General features: G+C 42.1%; 1 protein-coding gene across 2 annotated transcripts; it reads left to right on the top strand.

Annotated features, from left to right (window-relative positions):
* The first annotated feature begins 752 nt into the window (after positions 1-752).
* Positions 753-22,392, top strand: fhip1b (FHF complex subunit HOOK interacting protein 1B). 2 transcript variants are annotated; one of them, XM_080038721.1, is made up of 13 exons: positions 753-1,048; positions 2,412-2,496; positions 4,998-5,405; positions 7,750-8,154; positions 8,576-8,806; positions 11,352-11,597; positions 12,092-12,259; positions 12,768-12,847; positions 13,242-13,405; positions 14,061-15,554; positions 16,048-16,226; positions 16,899-17,061; positions 17,968-22,392. In XM_080038721.1, exons 3-13 carry the CDS (start codon positions 5,277-5,279, stop codon positions 18,276-18,278), a joined length of 3,570 nt encoding a protein of 1,189 aa, XP_079894847.1. In that variant the 5' UTR covers positions 753-1,048; positions 2,412-2,496; positions 4,998-5,276; the 3' UTR covers positions 18,279-22,392. The 2 variants fall into 2 exon arrangements, with proteins under 2 accessions (XP_079894847.1, XP_079894846.1); XM_080038720.1 differs by lacking the exon at positions 2,412-2,496.
* Positions 22,393-22,904: the final 512 nt, after the last annotated feature.

Here is a 22,904-nt window from a genome sequence, read left to right as displayed (position 1 = left end):
TATCTATCTATCTATCTATCTATCTATCTATCTTGCCAAAATCACTTTTTGTCAAAATCTGTGAATATCTCCTCACAATCCACTGTCTGTACTGTGTGTGCAGAAAAAAAATAGGTGTTTAGGCTCTGTAAATGGCTATGTAAACAAATGGTAGTCTATAACAATGTGGTCCCACCATATTATGCCATTTACAGAGCCTAGGCTGTGTATTTACATTGATTTATTTTTTCTCAGTGTGCACACACAAGGCAGGTTCCTCGTGATTACAGGTGGCGGATCATGAGGAAAAGGACAGATAGGCTATCCACTGATTCTGTCAACTACAAAACAAACTTTGAGACAACACCTATTCTCCAGAGTCCCTGAATCCACATTTAGCATCATATAGGCCTAGCCTAAGTGTGGTTATGGTTATTATTTGGCCACTTTTTAACTTGGGTTGGACAGTTCTCACACACAACTAAAGTCACTTAGGTTCCACAAAAAAAAAAAATGTGTGACTTGGATCAAGGGGGAAATGGGGCAGAGACTTTTATGTAGGCCTGTGGGGACCCAGGATTTCGTGCTACGCCCTGTGCCTGTGCCTCAGTGTGATCCCTCATACCATCACCATACAGCCATACAGTAGAGTGGAGCACCCAGCCTACAGCCTGCAGCCAGCAGTCCGAGCAGCGTCGCTGTGGGTGTGTGAGTCAGAGAGGTGCTGTACTGTGGGAGGAGTTCAGAGTAAGATGGCTGCGGGAAAGAGAAGAGTGTTTGAGAAATCATCAAATGGGATGTTTACCAGTCATTAACAGGATGCCCAGCAGCCCGAAAGGAGGAGTGGTTAACGTGTTAGCTCCCCCGGCTCAGTGCGCCTCACACCGACAGTTGTCTCCCGGTAACTCGCGAGCTGCTCATCCGTTTACCGCTCTGACATTGTGGAATTCACTAGCGGCTAGTCGTTAGCAACCGACTAGCGCTAACTCACTTAGCAACCAGCTAGCAGGTTCCCGTAGAAATCAACACCTCGCATTAACAACTGTCGAGACTTCTACAGATAAACGAGGTGAGTAACTTAACCTTGGCGTTAAAGTCCATTTGATAATCAAACTACACGCATTGTTGGTATTTCAGAACTGGCTAATTATCTTGACAGTATCAGCTTGCTTCATCATCTCGCCATTGACATGCAGTGATTATTGTTTTTCTGGCGGACCCTAACCCAAGGCTACGTTTCGCTAATGGCGCAGGGATATAACTTCAAGATCAGGTGTTAAAAGTAGTTGAGATAACATTAATTAAAATGCAAGTTTAAAAGGTAACGTTTCATTTTATTTGATAGTGGAATTCCAGAGCTAGGTGCGCTAACGGTCTGTCAGACGTGTCACTGAGGGCGACACATGACCCAAAACACTGCAGCGAGGGATGTTTGACTTTGCATGATACGGGCTGTGACACGGCTGCTGGAATACATTAGTGTGTTATTGTTTTCCCCTGGAAGTCAGCCGCAGGGAGTGCTTTTTTGTGGTCATTTTCACCACTGTCATCTGTGGCAAAAGCACTTCATAGATCTGTAATCTGAACACACCTAAATATTGAGTAGATCAGTGGCTATTATTGATCGAAGGCATACGGGTGAAGGCACTATCAAATTGAATGCAAACAGGACTTTAACAGACGCTATTATGATAGAAATGTTATTGAATCAAAAACCTCATTAAAAAACAAGCTAATCATACTTTAGCTAGAAGTTAGAGATCAGTACTGAGACAACAGGAAATAGATTGTAGTACAGGTGGCACAAACTTGGTGACCACATTTTCCGCTGTATGTTTAAGATCTTCTTTGCCACTGACTGACTAGGCGAAGGGGGTTGAGCCAGTCTGTATATCAGCACACTCTGCCTCCACCACCACAAACACACCAGTGCTTAGTGAAATTCACCAGTTACAAACAGACAGGGCTAGAAGTCAACATATGAGGATTGGAATGTGAAGGACACAGTTAGCAGAAGATAGGTTGGAGCTCTGCCTGTTTTCCCACACCTGTGTTTACCTGAAAGCAGAAAGCAGGTGTGTTTTGGTCAGGTCAGTTTGTCTGGGGGAAAAAACTATGGAAGCAAGCTTTTCGCACACACTCTGTCTGTCTGAACCAGAGAGAGAGAGAGAGAAAGAGAGAGAGAGAGAGAGAGAGGGGGAGGGCATACATCTTGAGATAACATTAAAGAAGAGCTGCAGTCTGTGGTGTGTGTTTGATCACTAACCCTTGACAAATGAAACCCTGCTCTTTATGAAGGCAGCCTCACCTGCCTTTAGTGGAATCTCTAGTTGAACTTTGAACTCATTTTTATGGATGCTTTTTTTTATGGTGCAGTGCAAATTGTGACCTGTGAATTTTTTTTTTGAATTTCCTTGTCTGCTATACCCCAGTACCAGCTGAGTGCTGCCTGCATGCAGTGTTTGGTTTTAAATGCTGAGGCTGACTGGCTGCCTGACTGACTGACCCGCATTTAAGGTAATTGCATTGGCGGTAAATCATATGGCAGATTGTATTTTTTTCCGTGAGCATATTTTTTCACGTCACGTAATTTCTGCTGTATGGATATCTCTCTTGACTCTTTGTGGATGTGTAGGCTATACGCAAAATAGCAAATGCTGAAAATTCTTCTGAGTAACACAACGAGTATCATTAACTTAGACTGGCCTACCGAGTGCTGCTTGTGAATGATTAAAAGGTGCGGGCTTTAGGTTACATATTTCTACTGAAGTTTTTATTGCTTTATTTAAGTCTCGTCAGAAGTCATGAAAACTGTTGCTCGCTGGTGTCCTCGTTTCTTCAAGTCATGTGAATTCCGTTTGGACATCATGTGGCCGCAAATGACATCAAAAATGTGTCAGCTGCTGCTTTCAAAACGTATTCATGTACTCTTTATCCTATTGAACCTTGTTTGACCAACCTGAGGAATCTTATGAATGATGATTTTTTTTTTTCTTCAAACATTCCAGAGACTTTTAAGCCATCACCTTCACAGGGAAAAGGTTTCATGATACGTTAACCAATGCTTGTGATATTAACTTTAAACTAGCAGAAATTTAATGTATGTATATGATAAATCTATCTTTTAAGTCTCAAATAGGCCTGTTGACTTGAAAGGACGGTCCCTGCTGTTTGTAGTTTGCTCCTTTTTATGTAGTACGGCACCTATTGTCAGCTTTGATTCACAACAGTTTCAATCGATTACATTTTTTTTTAAACACAGAGGAACTCAGCTTAATGAAAAAAGGCATTCAAAAGCACTCGTGCAGCATAATCCACTTCTCAACCATCTGTTCTGTTGCTTTTTAAAATAATCCTCACAATAAATCACTAAATACTACTTATGGCAGATATTTTTTGGAGCTTGTATTAGGACATGAAGGCCAACACTGAAGTACAGTAGTGTATGTTTGTACATTGTGCAAAAACTATATGTTCGTTCGTGGTTATAACTGCTATTTTGAAAACACAATTCCTTACTCCAAGGAACCTCCTTGTGTCTTGTAAATTTGACTACTACAGAAAGTTGACAGTAAACTGATTCATTCAATGCATAAAGGAGTTATGATAAGGGCTTATGGTAATCATGAAGTCTGGACTCTGGACAGCATCTCTTCAATATGACGGCAAAGTTGACAGATAAAAATGACATGTTTGCCCGCAACTTTTTATCAGTTCACTGTGACGGTTATTCTTTGCTCTTTGATCCGTTGACATTTTATGCAAAAGTGATTCAACCGACTTTTATATCAACAAAGATAGAGACATTAGAACACACACATCTCAAAGAACTAAGCTCCTCTGGCCATGTAAATTCTCCCACAATCTCATACAGTATTAAAACTACCCAACCAGATCCTGCTGTCAAGAGGCTATATATCGGTCTGTCCATTTTATGTTGTTTCTTTATCAACATGTGTTAGCTTCAACCTTTTTAAGTTGATTAAACTGATAGTGATTAGGCTTTGTTTTGTTGAACCGTTGTTTTTTTTTGTCCAGTTTGTTGGAAAAAAAGTTGGAATAGGAGCAGCAATTTGAAATGGTCAGAGATCTTTTAATTTAATTGAAATAGTTAATAATTAACCATGGTTGTTGGGTAGAAAATATCAGTGAATAAATGCATTCATGTCGTTTCTGAAAAGCTTTTATGAGTACTCTGATATCAATTTAGCTGATATGATTATAGTAATTCAACAGCTTAAAATGAGCATCATCCATAAAGGACAGACAGTTACTCCCATGCTAAAGAGAGGCTGGTCCATTTCCACAGAAAGACCCTGGTTTCCTTGGTAACAACATACTGTAGAGGCCGGCTTTTATGTGTGTGTAGGAGAAACACAGTCACGCTCTTCAGCAAAAATGATATATTTCTGGAATAGACGAGTGTTTCAAAGGTTTAGAGGGCAGGACTTTGAATACTGACAGATTTACCCAAACAGTTTTTTACAATGTCACTTTAATATGTCTGACTGTATATGAGACCATTCCATGATGTGGTGTTGCATTTGAATGGGTAGGACAGTGCTACATGGAAATACTGGATTCAGTTTGAAATGTTCTCTGTCGAGTTTTGACAATGTATATTTTGCTATGGTGGTTTAAATTAAATATACTTTTGTTTACTATTGTATCCATATGTCCCTCCTGCTGGCATGAATAATACACTGACTCGTGGTGATGGGTTTTAGACACTTTCCAGCATTGGGTTAAACCTCTGCGCACTGGCTCATTCTAATCCTGATCAGTTTTAGATGTGGTTTGACCTGGCTGTTGCCTTTTTTACATACACACACAGTGAGTAATATAAATCGAAAATGCTCTTACATGACATTTTTCAGAGCCAAACTAAAGGCAACTACAGGAAGATATTCAAGTAAAAAAAAATATATATTTTCTGGGTTATGAAAATGTGATATGTTATACATGTATCCAGGTATAGCTACATATCTTAATTATGTCCCTGTTTTTTGTTCACACAGTGCAGAGAGTGCCCGTCCCGACTGACTATGGAGTGGTGTTGGCTTCAGACTGGATGACAGTGTCGAAAGGGAGGAACGGGCGTTTTCCCCTGGCGATCACACACTGACCGCGCCATCGCAGACACTTTCCTCCCCCTCTCCTCTCCTCCTCCCTCCTTCCCTTTCTTTATTTCCCTCTTTATTTATTTTTTAACTTCTGTCGCTTTTTATACTTTTCACCGGAACTCCTCCATCTTTTGGGCTCTTGTGTGACCTCTCACCCCCCTCCCTGGTCCCAGTATGAGCTGGCTGAGCAGGTTGAACCCGCGCGGCCCCGGCAGTCGGCCCGGGCGCAGCGCGGCGCCCTCCAGCCCCTGTACAGCCGACCCAGAGACCTGCCAGATGGTGTTTGAGAACCACTGGAGACAGGTGAGCTCAAGACACACACCTCTCTCCTTGCCTCTTCTTGAGTTTTGATGAAATGACATAATATGTTGTGATATGTCGTGTTGTGACATGGGTGGCTGAGGCACATGTTGAAGTGTCCCTGGGCAAGACACTGAACCCAAAACTGCTCCAGATGGTTTGCTTGCACGCTGTGTGGTTATTGCTTTGTGTTAGTAAGTGCATTCCAATAACCATGTAATTTTTGTCCAAAACATACTCAGTTTACGGTTATGGAGATGAGAGAAAAGAAGAATATCCTCACATTTGAAAAAGTAGAACCAGAAAACTATTTTTGCTCAATGAATTGATAAATTATGAATTAATATTTTTTTTATTTATTAAATGTGTACCACCACTGCCAGTACAGTTCAAGACTTTGTCTTTGTCTTAGTGAATGATTATAACTGTGTGAATGTTCACACGTTTAGTTGGCTGTGTGTGCGCTGTACTTTAACAGTGTGACTGGCTTATGTCCAATCACTGGCTGAAAGATTTCTAGCTTACAGAGCCTTGACACCTCCTGACTGCTGAATGTCCTCAGTGGCAACATTACACATCAGTTGAGTGACTGAACTCTGTCTAGACCAGATATTCTTCATGGAGGTTACTCATTGTTCAGGGAGATATCCATTATACGAGAAGCATGCAGCCGTCCTCATAGGTCAAAATGTTGCTGCTGAATTACATATGCAATCATTTAAAAAATTATCCTTCAAGTAACAATAAGATGTCTTCTTCTCCATATTTCTTTGTTTAAAAAAAGGAGTGGACAAGAATAGGTATCTTATGGTCGAGTTTACATCTACATGGATATATGCAAATAAAAAATATATCAAGCGTATTTTTGGGAAATCGTATGTGTGTACAAACTAGTGGTGGGCCGATAACGGCGTTAACGTGCTGCGTTAACGCCAGACTCTTATCGGCGATAAAAAAAATATCGCCGTTAATCTCTTGTTCCTCTTATTTTAGCGCGGATGTATACCTGGCCGAATTGCACTGTAGTGCACGAGTCAGAACGAGTCCGACTTCGCACCTGTGTAGCCTACCACATCAAACGTAACGTGCTGACATGGATGCAGCTAGGAAGCCGCCGGGTTTGCTTCAGGGAAAATGTACTTTTAAGAAGCTTCCCAATGGAAACCTCGACAAGACCAAGGTTGTTTGCACCTTGTGCAATGCGGAATTGGTTTACTGTAGGAGTTCTAACTGTCTGTGCTCTCGGAAGCGGCCGGGGCATGCGTGTGTGCAATGGGAGAGCTTTGTGTGGAGAGAAAAAAAAGAGGCAAGGGAAATTGCCAAAGCCAATGCATAGCCTCGACTCATTAAAGGTTGAAAATCACTGAATTACACAACATGTAGGCTAGCCTATGGCTTAAGGCTATGGAAATCATTATGGAAACAATATTTTTTTTTATCAGTGATAGCTCAGTTGATCTCGTTGCTATAGAGACCACGTCCGTCCGCTTTGTTTGACAACTGACAGAGCTGCCAAGTCTCACCCTTTTGGCCGTGAGACACACTCATATCAACCAGCTCACACTCTCACACGCTAGCCTACAACTCAAATTTCTCACGCGGAGAAGTTAATCCCCAAAATAACGATTGTTTTGCGGGACTTTTATTTTGACAGTCTTATATTGAAAAGCTAACGGACATGAGTTCCGTGACATCCTCTTTCTGCACGCAAGTTAACTTGATGCATTAGGTGTGCACCTGCACAGGAGATGAGCCCCTGGTCTGATGCGCCACCTGGCTTGAGAAACACGTTCTCAAAGACTTACTTTGAGTCATTATTTAGGAGCACACACATATTATGAATGAATTCAAATGAGCCATTTTAATCTAGATTAATCTAGATTAATTCCAAAATTAATCTAGATTAATCTAGATTAAAAAAAAAAATCTATGCCCACCTCTAGTACAAACACAAATTTACATTGCGCAACATTTTATCTGCACCAGCTGCTCACAGGTCTGCAAACTCATAACCACTGCAGTCATGCTGACTGGTAGATCTCTGAAGAAGAAGTTTCACAACGTTTAGTATTTTTTACACCAATATTATGCAATTATTTAATCTTGTCACAGACAGTCAGACACTGTTTCAATGAGGAACAGAAAATACCCTAAAACCTAGGCAGTTAAATAAAATTCAACCATTATTTATACCTTCGCTTTCCCTAATGTGTCAAAGTGTCGAGATTAATGAATTAACACCAGCCTAAAGACACCACTATCGTATGCTACATTTGTACTCCTCAAAAAACAACCTCTATGTTAAAAGCTAACCATTACCCTAAAACACTGTCCTGTTTCTATCCAGGTCTCTTGGGTGTTGGAGCAGCACGAGCCTTCGTCCTCCAGCGACGACCTGACGGCCGTGAGGAATCACACGGACCAGATGTTGTGCCTCCTGGCTGAGGAGCGCCCGGCCGACAGCCCTGACGGAGGGGCCGGTGTGCAGCCCATGGGCCCCATCCTGGAGCTGGTGGTCACAGAGAACATTCTGGAGCGCCTGGTCCAGTGGCACCTGCGCCGCGGCCTGGACCCCGACAGCCAGGGGGCGCTGCTCAAGCTGTTTGAGATGCTGATAGGACAGTCCCAGCAGCCTCTGCTCCAGCACACAGCCGTCCTTCACCCTCTGCTCAGACTGCTGGGAGCCTGCGCTGACCCAGAACTAGGCTGTCCTTTAGTACTGGAGAACAGCCTGGTGCTGCTGCTCAATCAGGTACATTCACATACAGTCTATGTATCTCTCTAGTGTGTGTGTGTGTGTGTGTGTGTGTTAGGGTTCCCCTGCACAGTGTTTCTGTAAGGTTATACCCATTTCTTCTTCAACTGTAGCATATTTTTTGTTTAATTTTTTTACTACTACACTACATTTGACAAGATCACATTGAACTTATCGCAATGAAGTTATCTTTGCCCAGTACTCATTTGTTTCTGAACTGTCAGCGCTGGAACAAATCATAACTTTACTCAATACCTGAAAGGGCTTTCACATGAGCTGGGCTGTCTCAATAGGCTTTGTCCTATTTTGACATATTCTTTATTTGACAAATTTAGGCCCATTAGACCTGATTTTTCATCACTATTTGTTACTACATCATATGACTGTTTTTAACTGTGACTGATGTTAATCTCCCCAGGTGTGTGTGTCCATGGCCCGTCAGCCTGTGGTTCTAGAGATGTTGTTCCGGGCTGCTCCGGCTCAGCAGGGCTCCACCAACCTGCTGATCTTCTCCCTGCTGGTTCCCTTCATCCACCGGGACGGAGCCATCGGTCAGCAGGCCCGCGACGCCCTGCTGCTGGTCATGGCGGCCTCAGCCAGTCACCAGGCAGTGGCTCGCTACATCGCAGAGAACTCCTACTTCTGCCCGGTGAGACACTTTGGAAACCATTATGTGTGGTTGAGTTTTCCATTTTAACTGGGTAGAGGATGTGGTTACAGATGTGGGATCTTTTCCATTTGTTCTCACAGTAATGCAGACAGATTGTATGTGATATTGAGTGTCATCAAAAAAAATTGGACTGGACTTGGATGTAACTATTTCCTGGCACTAAGCTATATTTTTTGTTGTATTTATTTATTTATTTTTAAATTAAAACTTTGTCATAAATAATGGCTACCTTACTTTTCAACCTGGTCCCTACATTGGGCCTTAGATTTTTTTTCCTCACTTTATTTTTTATTTTTGGCCATAGGATATTATTGGTAGCTGAACCTATACTGGCAAAATCAAACTCAAATCTTCCAGAAAAGCCATCAGCAGTATATACACACTATATGACCCAGTACTCTGTAATGATGTGATAGCTGTGGACAGCTTATAATGTAGAATCCTGGCACGCTTTCCGTAATGCTTTTAAGAAGGAGAGATGTGCTATGCTGTCGATCTCTGGTGCATCAGTGATGATGTGCGTTTTAAAGGAAGGGGGAAGGACATGACTGTGCACTCTGATGGAGCATTAATTCTTATCTACATCCTATCAGCTCTCTCTCAAGGCTTCCTGTACACAACTTAAAAAATAACCACCTCACTCCCCAACATGATATTTTGACAATGTCTAAGATAAACAGATCACTGTATCATACAAGGGGGGAGGGGGGGATCTATAATACCAGGAAGGCTTATCAAAAGACTTAACTGAAAACGTACCCCATGATCAAATATGTAGCAGAGAACCTAAAGTAAATAATGTAGGAAAACAAAACGGATCTTCTGTTCATTTTGATCCTGTTTTAAATCTACCATGATGATTAAAACGTTTTGTTCGGATGGGTAGAAGATTAAAGAAGATTGTGGAAGAAGACCAAAGAGCTGTTTTGTTTTGCCGTTGTTGTTGTAGTTACTTCCAGCGACCACTAGGTGTTAATAAAGAGCCATATGCTGCTTGATTGCAATTTTGAAATGTATGTTTTATAAATTAGAGTATATTTACACACTGTATTCATTTTAATTGGCGACACAGTATGATGCAAGTGTGTGTGTGTACATTTCAATCACTGACCTCAATTGTTCTCTGCCAGCCTTGACAGCCTAAAAATACAGCAACTTTGGCCCAAGTTTTAGCTTTAAAACGGTTTGTCTGCTTGTGTACCATTGTGAAATACTGTGGTCAGTATACTGTTATCTTTTCCTCTGTGGTGCCAAAGAGCAGCCTCAGCTATTTTCTGCTCGTCCTCCTTCCAGAAGTGTCGCTCTGACCTACTTACAAGGCTACAAGGACCAGTGGAGGTGGCAGCAAGGACCACATTAACCAGTTTATTTGACATTTGTAGATGTAGCAAATAGATGGTTAGACATCTATATAAGTGGTTGTTGAGCTGCGTAGTACTGTAGGCCGTTTCGCTCATCACAAACACACTCCTTCTCCAGTCTCTTGCTATCTCAGTGCAGAGCTCTTTTCTTTTTTTGTTGCTAAATTTGGATTATTGACTTGCTTGCTTTTCCTTAGTCGGGTTAGCAAGAACATGTTCCTCCTTCATGTGTTTTCACTGGCAAGAGAAAATGCATAAATACCGTTTCATAAATGTCATCTGATGTTGTCAAAACACAAAGTTATATGAGGGCTGCCTTTACCTCATGGAAGGAGGCACTTTTTTTTTTGTTCAAATGTGTCTACGAATACTAGAAAGTTATGAAGCTTATCCATAGGTTATTATAATAATACCATCTCTAGGTCTTAAACAGGGACAATGTAGGGTTATTATCCATATTTTCAGACTCTAGGAACCATAAATTTCTAGGGCTAAAATACATTACTGATATGCTGATACGTTATGAACCGTCCAGAGCCCTTAGGTCGTCTGGGACAGGTCTACTTACAGTCCCTAGAGTTAGGACTAAACAAGGAGAAGCAGCTTTTAGTTATTATGCACCAACAATCTGGAACAAACTCCCAGAAAACTTGAGGTCTGCTGCAACTCTCAGTTCTTTTAAATCGAGTCTGAAGACTTTTTTGTTTCCATTTTAACCTGCAATTTTTATTTTATTTGCTTCTTTTATTCGCTTTTAAATGTTTTATAATGTGTTTTATGTATTCTAATCTTGCCCCTGTAAAGCACTTTAAGTGGCCTTGTGTCTGAATTGTGCTATATAAATAAACTTGCCTTGCCATAATGGGATTTATTCTAGGGTTGCAATTTATTATTACTTCAGTTATTTATTTATCTGCTGATTATTTCTTTAATGATTAAGCATTTTCTATAATTATTTTTATTAAATGGCAGAAAATACTTTTTTGTCAGACCAGCAGTACAAAATATAATTTGTGATTAGGTTTTTGGTTATTTCCATTGTTACAAAATCAAGTAATTCATCTATGAAAATCTGCAGAAAAAAACATTATGCGTTAAGGCTACACAGCTGTCTAGTGAACCAGCAGTCTTATGTGAAGCCTCTCCTCCGTCTCTCCCTCCAGGTGTTGGCTACGGGCCTCAGCGCTCTCTACTCGTCCCTCCCCAGGAAGATTGAGGTTCGTGGGGACGACTGGCACGCTCTGCGGAGGGAGGACTGGATGGGCGTGTCATCTCTGGTTCTCTTCATGAACTCTCTGGAGTTCTGTAACGCTGTGGTGCAGGTGGCTCACCCTCTGGTCCGCTCACAGCTCCTGGACTACCTCCACAACGGCTTCCTCGTACCGGTCATGGGCCCCGCGCTGCATAAGGTAGCAATAGATCATCTCTGACATCATCACATAGGTTAAAAGACTTTACCAAGTTTGTGTTTTGCAACCACCAAAAACTTTCTGCATAGCCAGCTGCAAGTGGAATTTTCATATTTTTTTATATATATTTTTTTTTTTGGGGGGGTTGACAGAATCAAGTGTACCAGATGACAGTACACCACTTTTGATTTGGTTCCTCTTGAGTTACTGGAAGATATATCTTTTTTATTTGAAGAAAAATAGTAGCAGACTTCTTTCTTTTTTAAATTTTTGGCTTTAATTATAGTGCAGAGAGACAGAGATGAACCTGTATTCAAACCGGGTCTGCTGCTTCTGAGGACTGAACCTCTAGTGTAGTGTAGTGGAGTGCTCTAACCAATACACCACGAGCGCCCCCAGTACTCTCACTGTCCCCTTTGCACAGTTTTGATTTAAATTCCTGTTTTTCCTTGTGTGTGTGTGTATTTGTGTGTGTATTTGTGTTGGTGTTTCAGTCATCGGTGGACGAGATGATAGCCAGCACAGCCTACCTGGACCTGTTCCTGCGCAGTGTGTCAGAGACCTCCCTCCTCAAAACCTTCCTGCGCTTCATCCTGCTGCATCGCCACGACAACGACACCATCCTGGACACACTGCTCACACGCATTAGCAGCAACTCAAGGGTATGACACCATATGATGATGATGCTTGATGTGTGTGTGTTTGTGTGAGAGGGTCTAGAGAGGTCCTCATATCAACTGAGCTGTGTGGGTGAGACGAGGGCTCAAAGAAGTATTGTTTTTTTTTTTCAGAATAAGTATGTAAAGTGGTTATACGTGTCATAAATGCATTACTGTCACTATGGAGAAAAGCGTGGTGTTAAGGTGTTTGGTAATGGCTGTCATCTTGTTTTAACATCATTTTAGAGGGCGACAATACAGAGTAGAACTTTTAAGGAAAGCTGGGTTTTGACAACTTAGGTCTTTTTTTGTGTGTAGTTTTGTTCATCACTCACATGATACAACAATAGGACTAAACACAAGACACAGCTCCAATTAGTCACAGGTTTAAACATCTTTCTAACTGGCGTGTGTGTGTGTGTGTGTGTGTGTTTTTGTGTGTGTGTGTGTGTGTGTGTGTGTGTGTGTGTGTGTCTGTGTGTCTGTGTGTCTGTGTGTCTGTGTGCTGCAGCTCTGCATGGTTTCGCTGAGCCTCTTCAGAACTCTTCTCTCTCTGAACTGTGAAGACGTCATGCTGCAGCTCGTTCTCAGGTTGGTCTGCACACCTCAGCGTGTCTCCAAAAGTCTTCTATTTAATTAAATATAATATATAGGCTCATTTAATATACAAAAACACATGAACTGTAGCTTGATCTATGTTTCACAAAGTCACTGTATGTCTTTAGTGGTCCTTCGAAGGTCTCTGTTTGGTTTTCCTCTTTCCCCAAACGGATAGGGGACAATTTTGTCTCCACATTTAACATTTAAAAAAAACCTAAAATGGAACATCCAGTCGTCTGTGACTTTGTACCTCTTGCTTTTTTATCCCCCGTATAATGTTGGGAATCTTGATAAACGTGTTGCTAAAGTTCACCAAAATCGCCAGATATTGACTAAATGTTTTCTTTTGTGCATTTGTGTGTGTGTGTGTGTGGTTTTCTCCCAGGTATCTACTGCCCTGTACCCATGTCATGCTGAGTCAGCGTCGCGCTATCAGGGAGACGGACATGTACGGGAAGTCAGCCAACAAGTTCCTGTCTCTGATCCCTGAGTGCTGCCGGCAGAACACAGCGCCCTCTGCTGACGAGGAGGGACCATTCTGGGGCAAAGGTGAGCTAGACACACACACACACACACAAAGGAGACTTTGGTTGATAGAAACTGTCCATATGGGAACACTGAAAAGTTTCATTGTTCGATTGGGGGTGAAAAAATACTTTTCAATTAAAATTTGAAACTAACTGTAAACTAACCTGCAGAACCCTGTACTGTAGGTGTCAAGATTAATATTGTTTATACACACACACACACACACACATTGGTAAAGTGTGCTTTTGAATAAAGATAATTAATGTCTAGTAATTGTAATGGCAGGAGCTGGAGTTACAGGTTGTTGTGACTGATGCAGTCAGTGAGGAAGAGGCACCCGCAGTCAGTGTTAGCACCAGCAGGCTAGCAGCTGTGTTTTGGTGTCTAACATGTGTTGTGTTTTATTGTGCTACGTTAGTCTTTGTTTCAGCAGTACTGGCAGGTCAGAGTACAGCCTGGCAAAACAGTCTTTAGAAAAACAAGTGAAAGCAGTGCAAAATCTTATTGAATCTGTTAATTAATGTTCACACCCACACATTAAGTAAATCAGATCATTATTTTTAATTGTCTTTTTAAGAGTTCAATGTGTTACGTGGGTATAATGGTTTTTTTTCTCCCATTGTAGCGCCAGTACATTTGATAGAATTTACCAACTGTGTTGTTTGTCCTCCTACAGTACTGAACAGTCCCAGCACTGAGTCACCAACCCCTCCCAGACCCAGCACCCCGTCCCGCTTGTCCTTCTTCATCCGTCAGCAGAGCAGCGGTGGAGGGTCAGGAGGAGGAGGAGGGGGTCCCTCTACGCCCACAGGCACGGAGCCTCTGCCCTCGGGTCCCTCCAGCTCCCACGGTCCGCTGTCCCCTGAAAGCCCCATGCACCAGCAGCAGCAGCAGCAGCAGCAGCAGAGCCTTACAGAGTGTCTGGACTGGGACATGGGTTACCTGGAGTACCTCAAAGACTCCCGGCGGAGCATCGAGCTGTGTTCCTGGGCCTGCCGCGACTGGTCGGCGCCCTACGATGGAGAGAACCCTTCTCCGAACACTGTCCCTGCACCGCCGCCTCCCCCTACCTCCAACCCCTCCATAGCCATGGTCCCCGAGCACTTCTCTTTCCCCCAGGGAGTGAACAGTGGCAGCGGCAGTAGTAACACCCCTCCAGGCCAGCAGAGGGCGGCCGTTGTTGCGTCGGCGCGGTCCGAGTGGAGCAGCACGGAGCGGGACAGCGGCGAATGGGACGTCACCATCGGCAAAAACAACTGCATCAGTCTCACGCCGCGGTCCAAGAAGCGCAGCCTTCAGAGAGAGGAGCTGCTGCCCAAGCCTTTACCTCAACTCCTGCCCTCCTCTTCCTCCTCCAACTCGTCTTCACCGACCCCGTTATCCACCTCCCACATGGTCCCTGCCCCTTCATCAGACCCTCACATTCCAAACGCCGCCATCACCGTTAACTACCAGGCCATGTACAACGGAAACATGGCGCAGGGGGACGGCTGCTCAGACAATCGAGACAGAGGGCTGGAGGTAAAGAAGGTGAAGAGAGACTTGGGGGAGCAGCAGCAGCATTTGGATGAAAATCAAAACGGATCGCTCGTCACTCAAAACTGCTCCGCTCTCCCGCCACAGTCCATTAGTACCAACAGTGAAATGAGCGACGCAGAACCTCATTGCCCCAACCAGGTCCCCTCTAAGAGCTCTGTCTCCTCTCAGCCAATAACGTCCACTGACACCAAACAGCAGCCCAAGAGAGCCGGCGACACCTCAATGAAAAACCCACACGCTGCAACCACCTCAGATCTTCCAGACGCTAACCACCACCAGACGCAGCAGTCGGTAGAAAGCCTCATACAGGAGCTTCTAGAGCAGGCGCCGGGCGAACCGCAACACTCCGGGGATTCCAACGGCCAGGGCATCAGCATAGAGGCCTTCACACAGGAGCTGAGGGAGCTGGAGGAGCGGGTGAGAGAGCGCAGCAGAGCGGCTAGCAGGCTGGAGGAAGCAGCTGTCAGGGAGGCTCCACACACAGAGAGGCAGGAGGAGGACCAGCAGCTGTCCCAGGCCCTGGAGGTCAAGCTGACGGGGGACACTCAGGGAGAAGTGTCATCGGCGGCGCTGGTGGGCATCTGTAGTCCTGCTAGACCGTTAAATCAGCCTGTCTCTCAGCCCTACACAGGTGAGAGTCATGTTGTGTTGTTGATGCCGCGGCTATTTTGCTGCATGCATTTTTTTTTTTTGTTAAGTCAGTCGATGTAAAAGCTTCAGAAGTAACAATACAAAACGAATAAACAATGTTGACATAATGCCCGTTAAAGATGGTTGTGTAGGAGAAATATGAGGCACAAACAGACAAAGTCTAGTCAAATAAACACCTAAGTATAAAAGTTGGGACATTTTAATTGTACATGTGGAAGCGAAATTGCCCAAAATCTCAAAATTGAAGAGTGCTTAAAAAAAACGATGTTTTTGCCTGAATCACCAAAGTGGCAGCAACACTAAATGTCCCAATTTAACCTCTGCAAGCTGTCCAAGCACCAGCTGCCTCTTCACAGTTTCAATGCTTCTACACCTCTAAGCTGTCAAAGATGCCTCTGACTGCATCGCAGTGTATGTGTGTGTATGTGTTGCATATTTACCATTCATTGATCCATCCATGTTTCTGTGTGCAGGTCCGTTTATGGTGGTTCTGTTTGCTAAGCTGGAGAACATGCTCCAGAACTCTCTGTATGTCAACATCCTGCTGACGGGCATCGTGGCCCAGCTGGCCTGCTACCCTCAGCCCCTCCTACGCTCCTTCCTGCTCAACACCAACATGGTCTTCCAACCCAGTGTCAAGTCACTGATCCAGGTACAATAGTCTGAACTACACAACACCTCTGATATGTTGATATGCCTAAAAGAGTGCTCCCCTTGCTCTCTATTGAACTGCAAGTGCATTAAAGGTGGAGTCAGTGATTCTGGAGAACTCTTGTTATCATACTCACTTTTTGTCTATATACAGAGATATCGGTGAATATCTCCTCACGATCCGCTACCTGACTGTACTGTGTGTGTGTGCACTGGAAAAAGCCAGTGTTAATACACAGCCTAGGCTCTGTGAAAGGGCATGTTGCTAGCTACAGTGGACCCACTTTGTTTACATGCCAGTTTATGGATACAGAGCATAGGCTTTGTATTAGCACCATCATTTATTTTTCAGTGCACACACTGTTATAGTTGTACCTTTTTAAAAAGGGTTTATGAATAGTGGTCCCCTTCCAGCCCACCTCACTTCTGTGCCAGCTGTTCCAGGAGCCTCAGGCCCACAATCCATTAGCATAAAAAGTGTATTTTTCTATTTCTGTCTATATTCTTAGATACTGGTTGCCTAATACTACAGTGACTCATTTGCGCACACGCACTCACACTTTCTCACACACACTCACACACACACACTCATAATTGCAATAATAAAGCCTTTCAATTTAAAAAGTCTCCTGTGTTTTTCCGCTGGTAACCTATTTCTGTGGCTGCTCTTCAGGTTCTAGGTTCGGTGAAGAACCGCATCGAGGCGTTTGCAGCGTCCCATGAAGACTTCCCCTCCATGCTGAGGAAGGCCCAGCAGTACCTGGTGGCCCGGGGCAAAGTGGACTGGGCTGACTCACCGGCAGCTGTGCCTCCCCTCCGGCGCTCTGATTCACTGGGTGAGCATGGGAATACAGTGAATCATCCATCAGACTGAGAGAGAGAGAGAGAGAGAGTGTTTGTGAGAAACCTCTTCACATGGGATTGAGTTAATTATGAAGGCTTTAACATTTGAGATGATAAATCACTTTTAACAGGTGAAGGCAAGTTTTTAATATAGCGTGATGAGTAGTTGTTACCATTTGACCACTCACTCTAAATCTTATAAAACGTATTTCCCTATTTGGTTTTGTTTTAAGATGACGACTCAGACTCAGACGACAGTAAGTTTTTTGTGTTTTGTGTTTTGTGTTTTGTTTCAGTTTTATTCTTAGACCAAAGTCTTGTCAATGTGAGCCAATGTACAGCCCTGTAGAGTCTTAAAGCCCTCCTTGAGTTTCAGCTAGATTGAATGTCCTTGTTATCGACATTGTGACCTAGAAACGTAGTCGGGTGCCTGGATCATTTCAAATTGATGCAAATGTTTTGTTTTCATTTTAAAATGTAAGCCAATTCAATATATATAGAATATAGAACAAATTTGGTTCCAGACCAAATTATTTAAAAAAAGTTTTGCCCATCTACCAAAATGGCCACAATCAAAATCATGAATTTTTGAAGGATTTAATCCAGGTTGAAAAAAATACAATCTGGTCCGGTTTCTTGACACTTGAACCAAAACTGTTCTAAAGACCCCTTACCTTCAATTTAGAAGTGAAAACAAAACGTTCGCATCAACTTGGTTTAATACTTCTTCCTTCTCCTTTCCAGGCATATCAATGGAATGCTTTTCATTTTGTTTTGTATTTTTGATATGTTTGATTTTTGTTTGATATGTCTGGAAAACATTTTTTTAAATTAAATGAAAACAGCAAACAACCCATACACTGCCCCCCCACTAACTTATGCTTTTCCCTTGTTCCTAGTGAAAAGCCGTAAGCCATCTCTGGGAGACCTGATCCTCCGCCACACCAACAGCCCCACGCGGGCTCGCAACGCCGCCCAGCTGGCCCTGGCACACGTCCGGGACGGGGGCCAGTCACTGCACAGCGCCCTGTTCAAAGGAGGGGGAGCAGGGGGGGCGTCGGGGCTGGAGAGACAGGCCGAGGCTCTGCGGGTCAAGAACGCCGTCTACTGCGCTGTCATCTTCTGCGAGTTCCTCAAGGAGCTGGCCGCCCTGGCTCAAGAGCACTCCGTCAATCTGCCCTTCCCCCACAGCCAGGAGGCAGAGGAATAGAAAAGGGCAAAACTCCTCAACTCAAATCTATTGCTCTTAACTTAAGCCTCCGTTTAATTCTTGTTTTGGACTGTAACAAGGAATTCTATGGGATTCTCACCTCACAGACTGGAGCACTGAGACTTTTACTGTCACCGCAGAGGATCATTGTCTCTGCTATGACAAAAGACAAGCGCGAGAGATGAAAACAGTGGCATTTTTGTACCAAAATCATTATAGGATAGACCCTATAAGACTGGACAAATTGGTCCCCCTCATATGTACACTTATATGATAATGTGCATATCATGTATTATAGTTGCATTCTATACACAGAAGAATCTCAGTAAATGTTTTTGAGATTTGGGAGCTTTGTACATATACACATACCATGGTCGTATGGTATAAACGTGACACAGTGAAGCCACAGATATAGAAGAAATAGGGTGCACATAGTTGGTGCTAGTCGACACTCGGTTATCTTTTTGAGTTTGGATGTGTTCTTTTAAGGCGGCACAGAGGAGAAGAATGTCCACGACAAACACCAACAAAGAAAAATCAGTTTTGTAGGAAATCATTGAAAGCGCTTGCCATCTCTCTCTCTCTCTCTGTACGACCAGCTTTTCATCCTCGATCAAGGAAAACCGAAGAAAAAAAAAAAACGTATCAAGTGTTTCCTAGTAACATCTCAAATGTCCATTTTGTTTTTTTAAAAAGGCTGCTGCACTGCTTCATTTATCCATCGATGAAAACTGGAAAAAACAGGTGAGGGAACGTTCTCTGTCTGTCTCTCTCTCTCTGCTGTGACAGCACGGCCTCCACACATCTACTGGGGAAAAAAACTTTGGATAATTAATGGACATTTTTTTAATATCTTGTTTTAAAGGTGTTTTGTCTTTTTGCATTTGCACCATTTTTCTAGACATATCAGCAACGTGTGGGAGCAGGTGTGTGTGTGTGTGTGTGAGTGCGCGTGTGTGTGTTTGTGTGAGTGTAGTTGAAGAAGTGATGCCAGCTCTTCACAGCCGTTCATTCACCTGTTGCCATAAAAGAGGCCGTGGCATTGAAAAGGCAGCGCCTGCTTTACAATTCAAACCTTTTGTGTGTGTCATTTGGTCTTTTTTAAAAAGACTATACAGATACAAATAGGCAGGAAAGGGAAGGTATTTTTTTTTTACTCTGAAGCGTTGGTATTTACTTTAAACTGACGGTTGAAAAAGGTCCTTGTTAGGCATTCAATTAAGTTTTTATTTAAACACGTCTTTTGCTTGTGAGCTTAAGAAGAAGCAGTCCTCCATTTCACTTTTCCATTTTTAGTTTTATTAAGCAAAGTTTTGGTCTCTTTTGGTTGAGACAAGCCAAACTGAACACACGACTGAACAACTTGGGAACTTTAACATGCTGCTATTTTCTTAACACTAACATACCCTTATTATTAGTGTATTAGCTATACTCCATTTCACGGTGAGGTACCAAGTATAAATGCATATTATGTGAGGATGAAGAGGAGTCAGTGCTAGAGTTGCGATCGGCATTTAATTTATTTTCGCTTGTCTGAAGGTTGAATGAAGTTGCAGCCGCACAGTGTTATAAGCTTTTTGCCAAGACAAAAATTCTATTTGAATTTTTTTATCTTTGAGGCTTTGCATTTATAAAATTGGTCATTTGTAATTATTTTCCGCTATCTCCCTGGAAGTCATTATTATTATTTGGTTTTTTTTCCGCATATACTAGCCATTATCCCTCAACTTTAAGCAGCAGAGAAACTGCTGAACAGTTGCCGCCATGTTTGAAACTGAAAACTACATCATTTTGTATTCATCCTTCTCACCAAGTTGAGGCCTTCTCAACTTGTCAAAGCCATAGTGTTTGTAAATGTCGTACTTTCATTACTGCCCAACTAACTCACTTTTTCTATAGACTTTCTGAACACATTTCGTATTGCCCAAACAGTTTTTAGATACCATTAGTTAGGAGTGTCTGCATGCCAATAAAGGCCAGGTTTGTAATGAAATAATAAGTCAATAATTAAGGTGAAGTTTTCTTTTCTTTTGGTTGGTGCCATAGCACTGAGCTTCCATTCGATAGGTTTTAGCGGTTAGTGAGTGAGTGAGTCATCCTGGTGCCTGCAGAAATCAGACACGGCAAAAAGAACAAGACGTCTTACGCTGAATGTTCTCACTCGGGCTAATGGAATTAGGAGAGAAATCACTTCTGTATTTTATCCACTGCCATCAGTCCATCCATCTGTTCCCCTGGTCCGTGTCTGCAGAATAAGATTAATATGTCCCTTGTTGCACCAAAAAGAAAAAGAAAAGGTTCCTCTACTTTAACACTCAAGATTGTGTTTTCTACTGAAACAATTTTTTTTTTACAAACAGTTCTGTTAAAGGTACAGTAGGTCGTATTTTGAGCGTGACGGTAAATGCTCAGTTTCTCATGTCTGTCACTTGATTGGTCCGTAGGTCATATTGTAACAAAGCAATTTCTAGTCAGTTATCTGTATTTCTGTGATGAAATTTGAGAACACCAAAGACAATGTGTCTCTGTTTGATACAATTACTGTAAAATATGGCCAAATACATGGAAAACTTTGAGATCAAATTGGACTCACCGAGTTTATTTGGTGCTACATTGCGATTTAGATTTTAACCCATGTACACCTGTCTACATTTCCCGCAGTCACTTTCACTGCATTTTTTACTTATATTAATACTTATATTCATTTATTTTTTAAGGATACAAAACCATAAATATGATAAGGTTTGTAATGGGCTGCTTTTTTATAAGGGTTTTTCTTCCTACCAGGGACTTAGACCTATTCCCGGTATTGTCGGATCACAGTCTACGTTAAGTGCAGCACTTAAATGGGGGAAATGACACAGAGAGTCTGACAACTATAATCAAGGCTGCATGGTTACTGTGATGGATTACTTCGCTTACTGGTAGTGGGTTTTTTCACTGCAGAAAAATGAATGGCAGCAAATGGCTTTCTGTGTGGGTAGAAAAGTAAGACCAACAACTGTTAAGGAACACACACGGATCAATACACAGATCAATACTGATTAAAATCTTTAATATTTACATTTAGAAAGGGATTTGTATTTGCATTTAGAAAGGTATGTTGCTCTGGTTAACTGCATTTCCTCCAATGGAAAGTGTCACTAAAAACATCTTGGTGTAATGTAAACCCTTAAAAACTAGTCAAATGTGCATATCTATTTACAATAACAAGTTAGGGCTTCAAAATGTCTTATGTTTTTGGAGGTTGATAAACATTTTCTAGATCATATTTTCGATTTTGTCTGACATTGACAACAGACAAAGACAGTGGTGGTGATGAGTTGTAAAAACCCAAAGCTTAAACCTCAGAAAATAGTGTCACATTTAGTGTGTGTGGGTTTTCTTTTTTTCTTCTGTTGTCTGTGTGGACAGACATATACACTACAATTGACCCGTCGATGAGTTAAAACCAGGATCTTTCTAATTAATTTGTTCTGTTTGTGGCTAAAATCAAGAGCATGTTATGTTTTCAGTTTCTGTGATTTTGCTATGTGTCGTTTTTTGATCCCCCCCCCCCCCAAACAAATGTTGGAATTAAAAAAACAAACTCTTATTTTTTTACATTTCAAGCAGCAGCACAGCTAAGAAAAGCTGAAAAGGCTGTTGCCATTTCAACACATTTCAGTTGCAAACGCATGTACTGTTAGACGGTTTATTTTTGCCATTTTGGAAATGTATTTTTCATGTTTTCAGTTGTAATGCTTATCACCGGATGCGTTATCTCCTCACTTTCCCCCCTTTTACTTTGAAAAGCTTTGACGTCTAAACCCCCTCCCAGACTAATTGTGATCTATGCAAAACATGCTCTGGATGGTGTCCCATTGAAGCTGAAAGACCATATGGACTGATTTTAAATGTGTAAATACTGTAAAAAAAACAAAAACAAAGCAATGGGTCAGAAATGCAGAGGTATGTGTAATAATAACCAACAGGACAGAATGGAAAATCATGCTAAAAAAAAATGATGTAATGATGAATGTTGTCAGAAATATTTTTCTATGTTTTGAAATCATTAGAAAAAAAAATTGACAAAAAATACAATGTGGGAAGAAACTGTCAGAAGAACACTACAAAGGGAATGTTTTTATTAATTTATAAATTCTTTGCCTAGCAATATTGCATTGGTCCTGGTGTCCTTTCTTTGTCGTCTTGTTGTGACCCTGGGTGGTGGGGAGTGTTTATATTGTCCCATTGTACATTCCCATTGTGAACATATCTCCTGATAGAAAAGTACTATTGGTATATACCTCTTTTAAGTCTAATTTGAAGGATTTTAGAGCTCTAAAAATGTGAAACTATCCAGAATGTAACAAGAAAAACAGGAAAACATATATTTTGTAATTATATGGGGACCCCTTTAATTTACCTTGGGACAACTCCTATAATAGACTGTATAGTGTATAGGAACCCTCATTATAATGTTCAAATACTCACCGCACCAATCCCCAGCAGTGTTCATTTATTATTCATCCATTTCAGGCGCTGAAGCCCATCCAATCATGCACTATCAAGCATGTCTACTTTCCCAAGAAGAGTATCACAATTTTCAAGTTTATATGTTTATAAATCCTGGTTTCAGAAACC

Source organism: Ammodytes marinus (genome assembly GCF_949987685.1).
Source record: "Ammodytes marinus genome assembly, chromosome: 12".
Lineage (NCBI taxonomy): Eukaryota > Metazoa > Chordata > Actinopteri > Uranoscopiformes > Ammodytidae > Ammodytes > Ammodytes marinus.
Note: the sequence above shows the minus strand (reverse complement) of the source record. Positions and strands in the feature narration are given on the sequence as shown.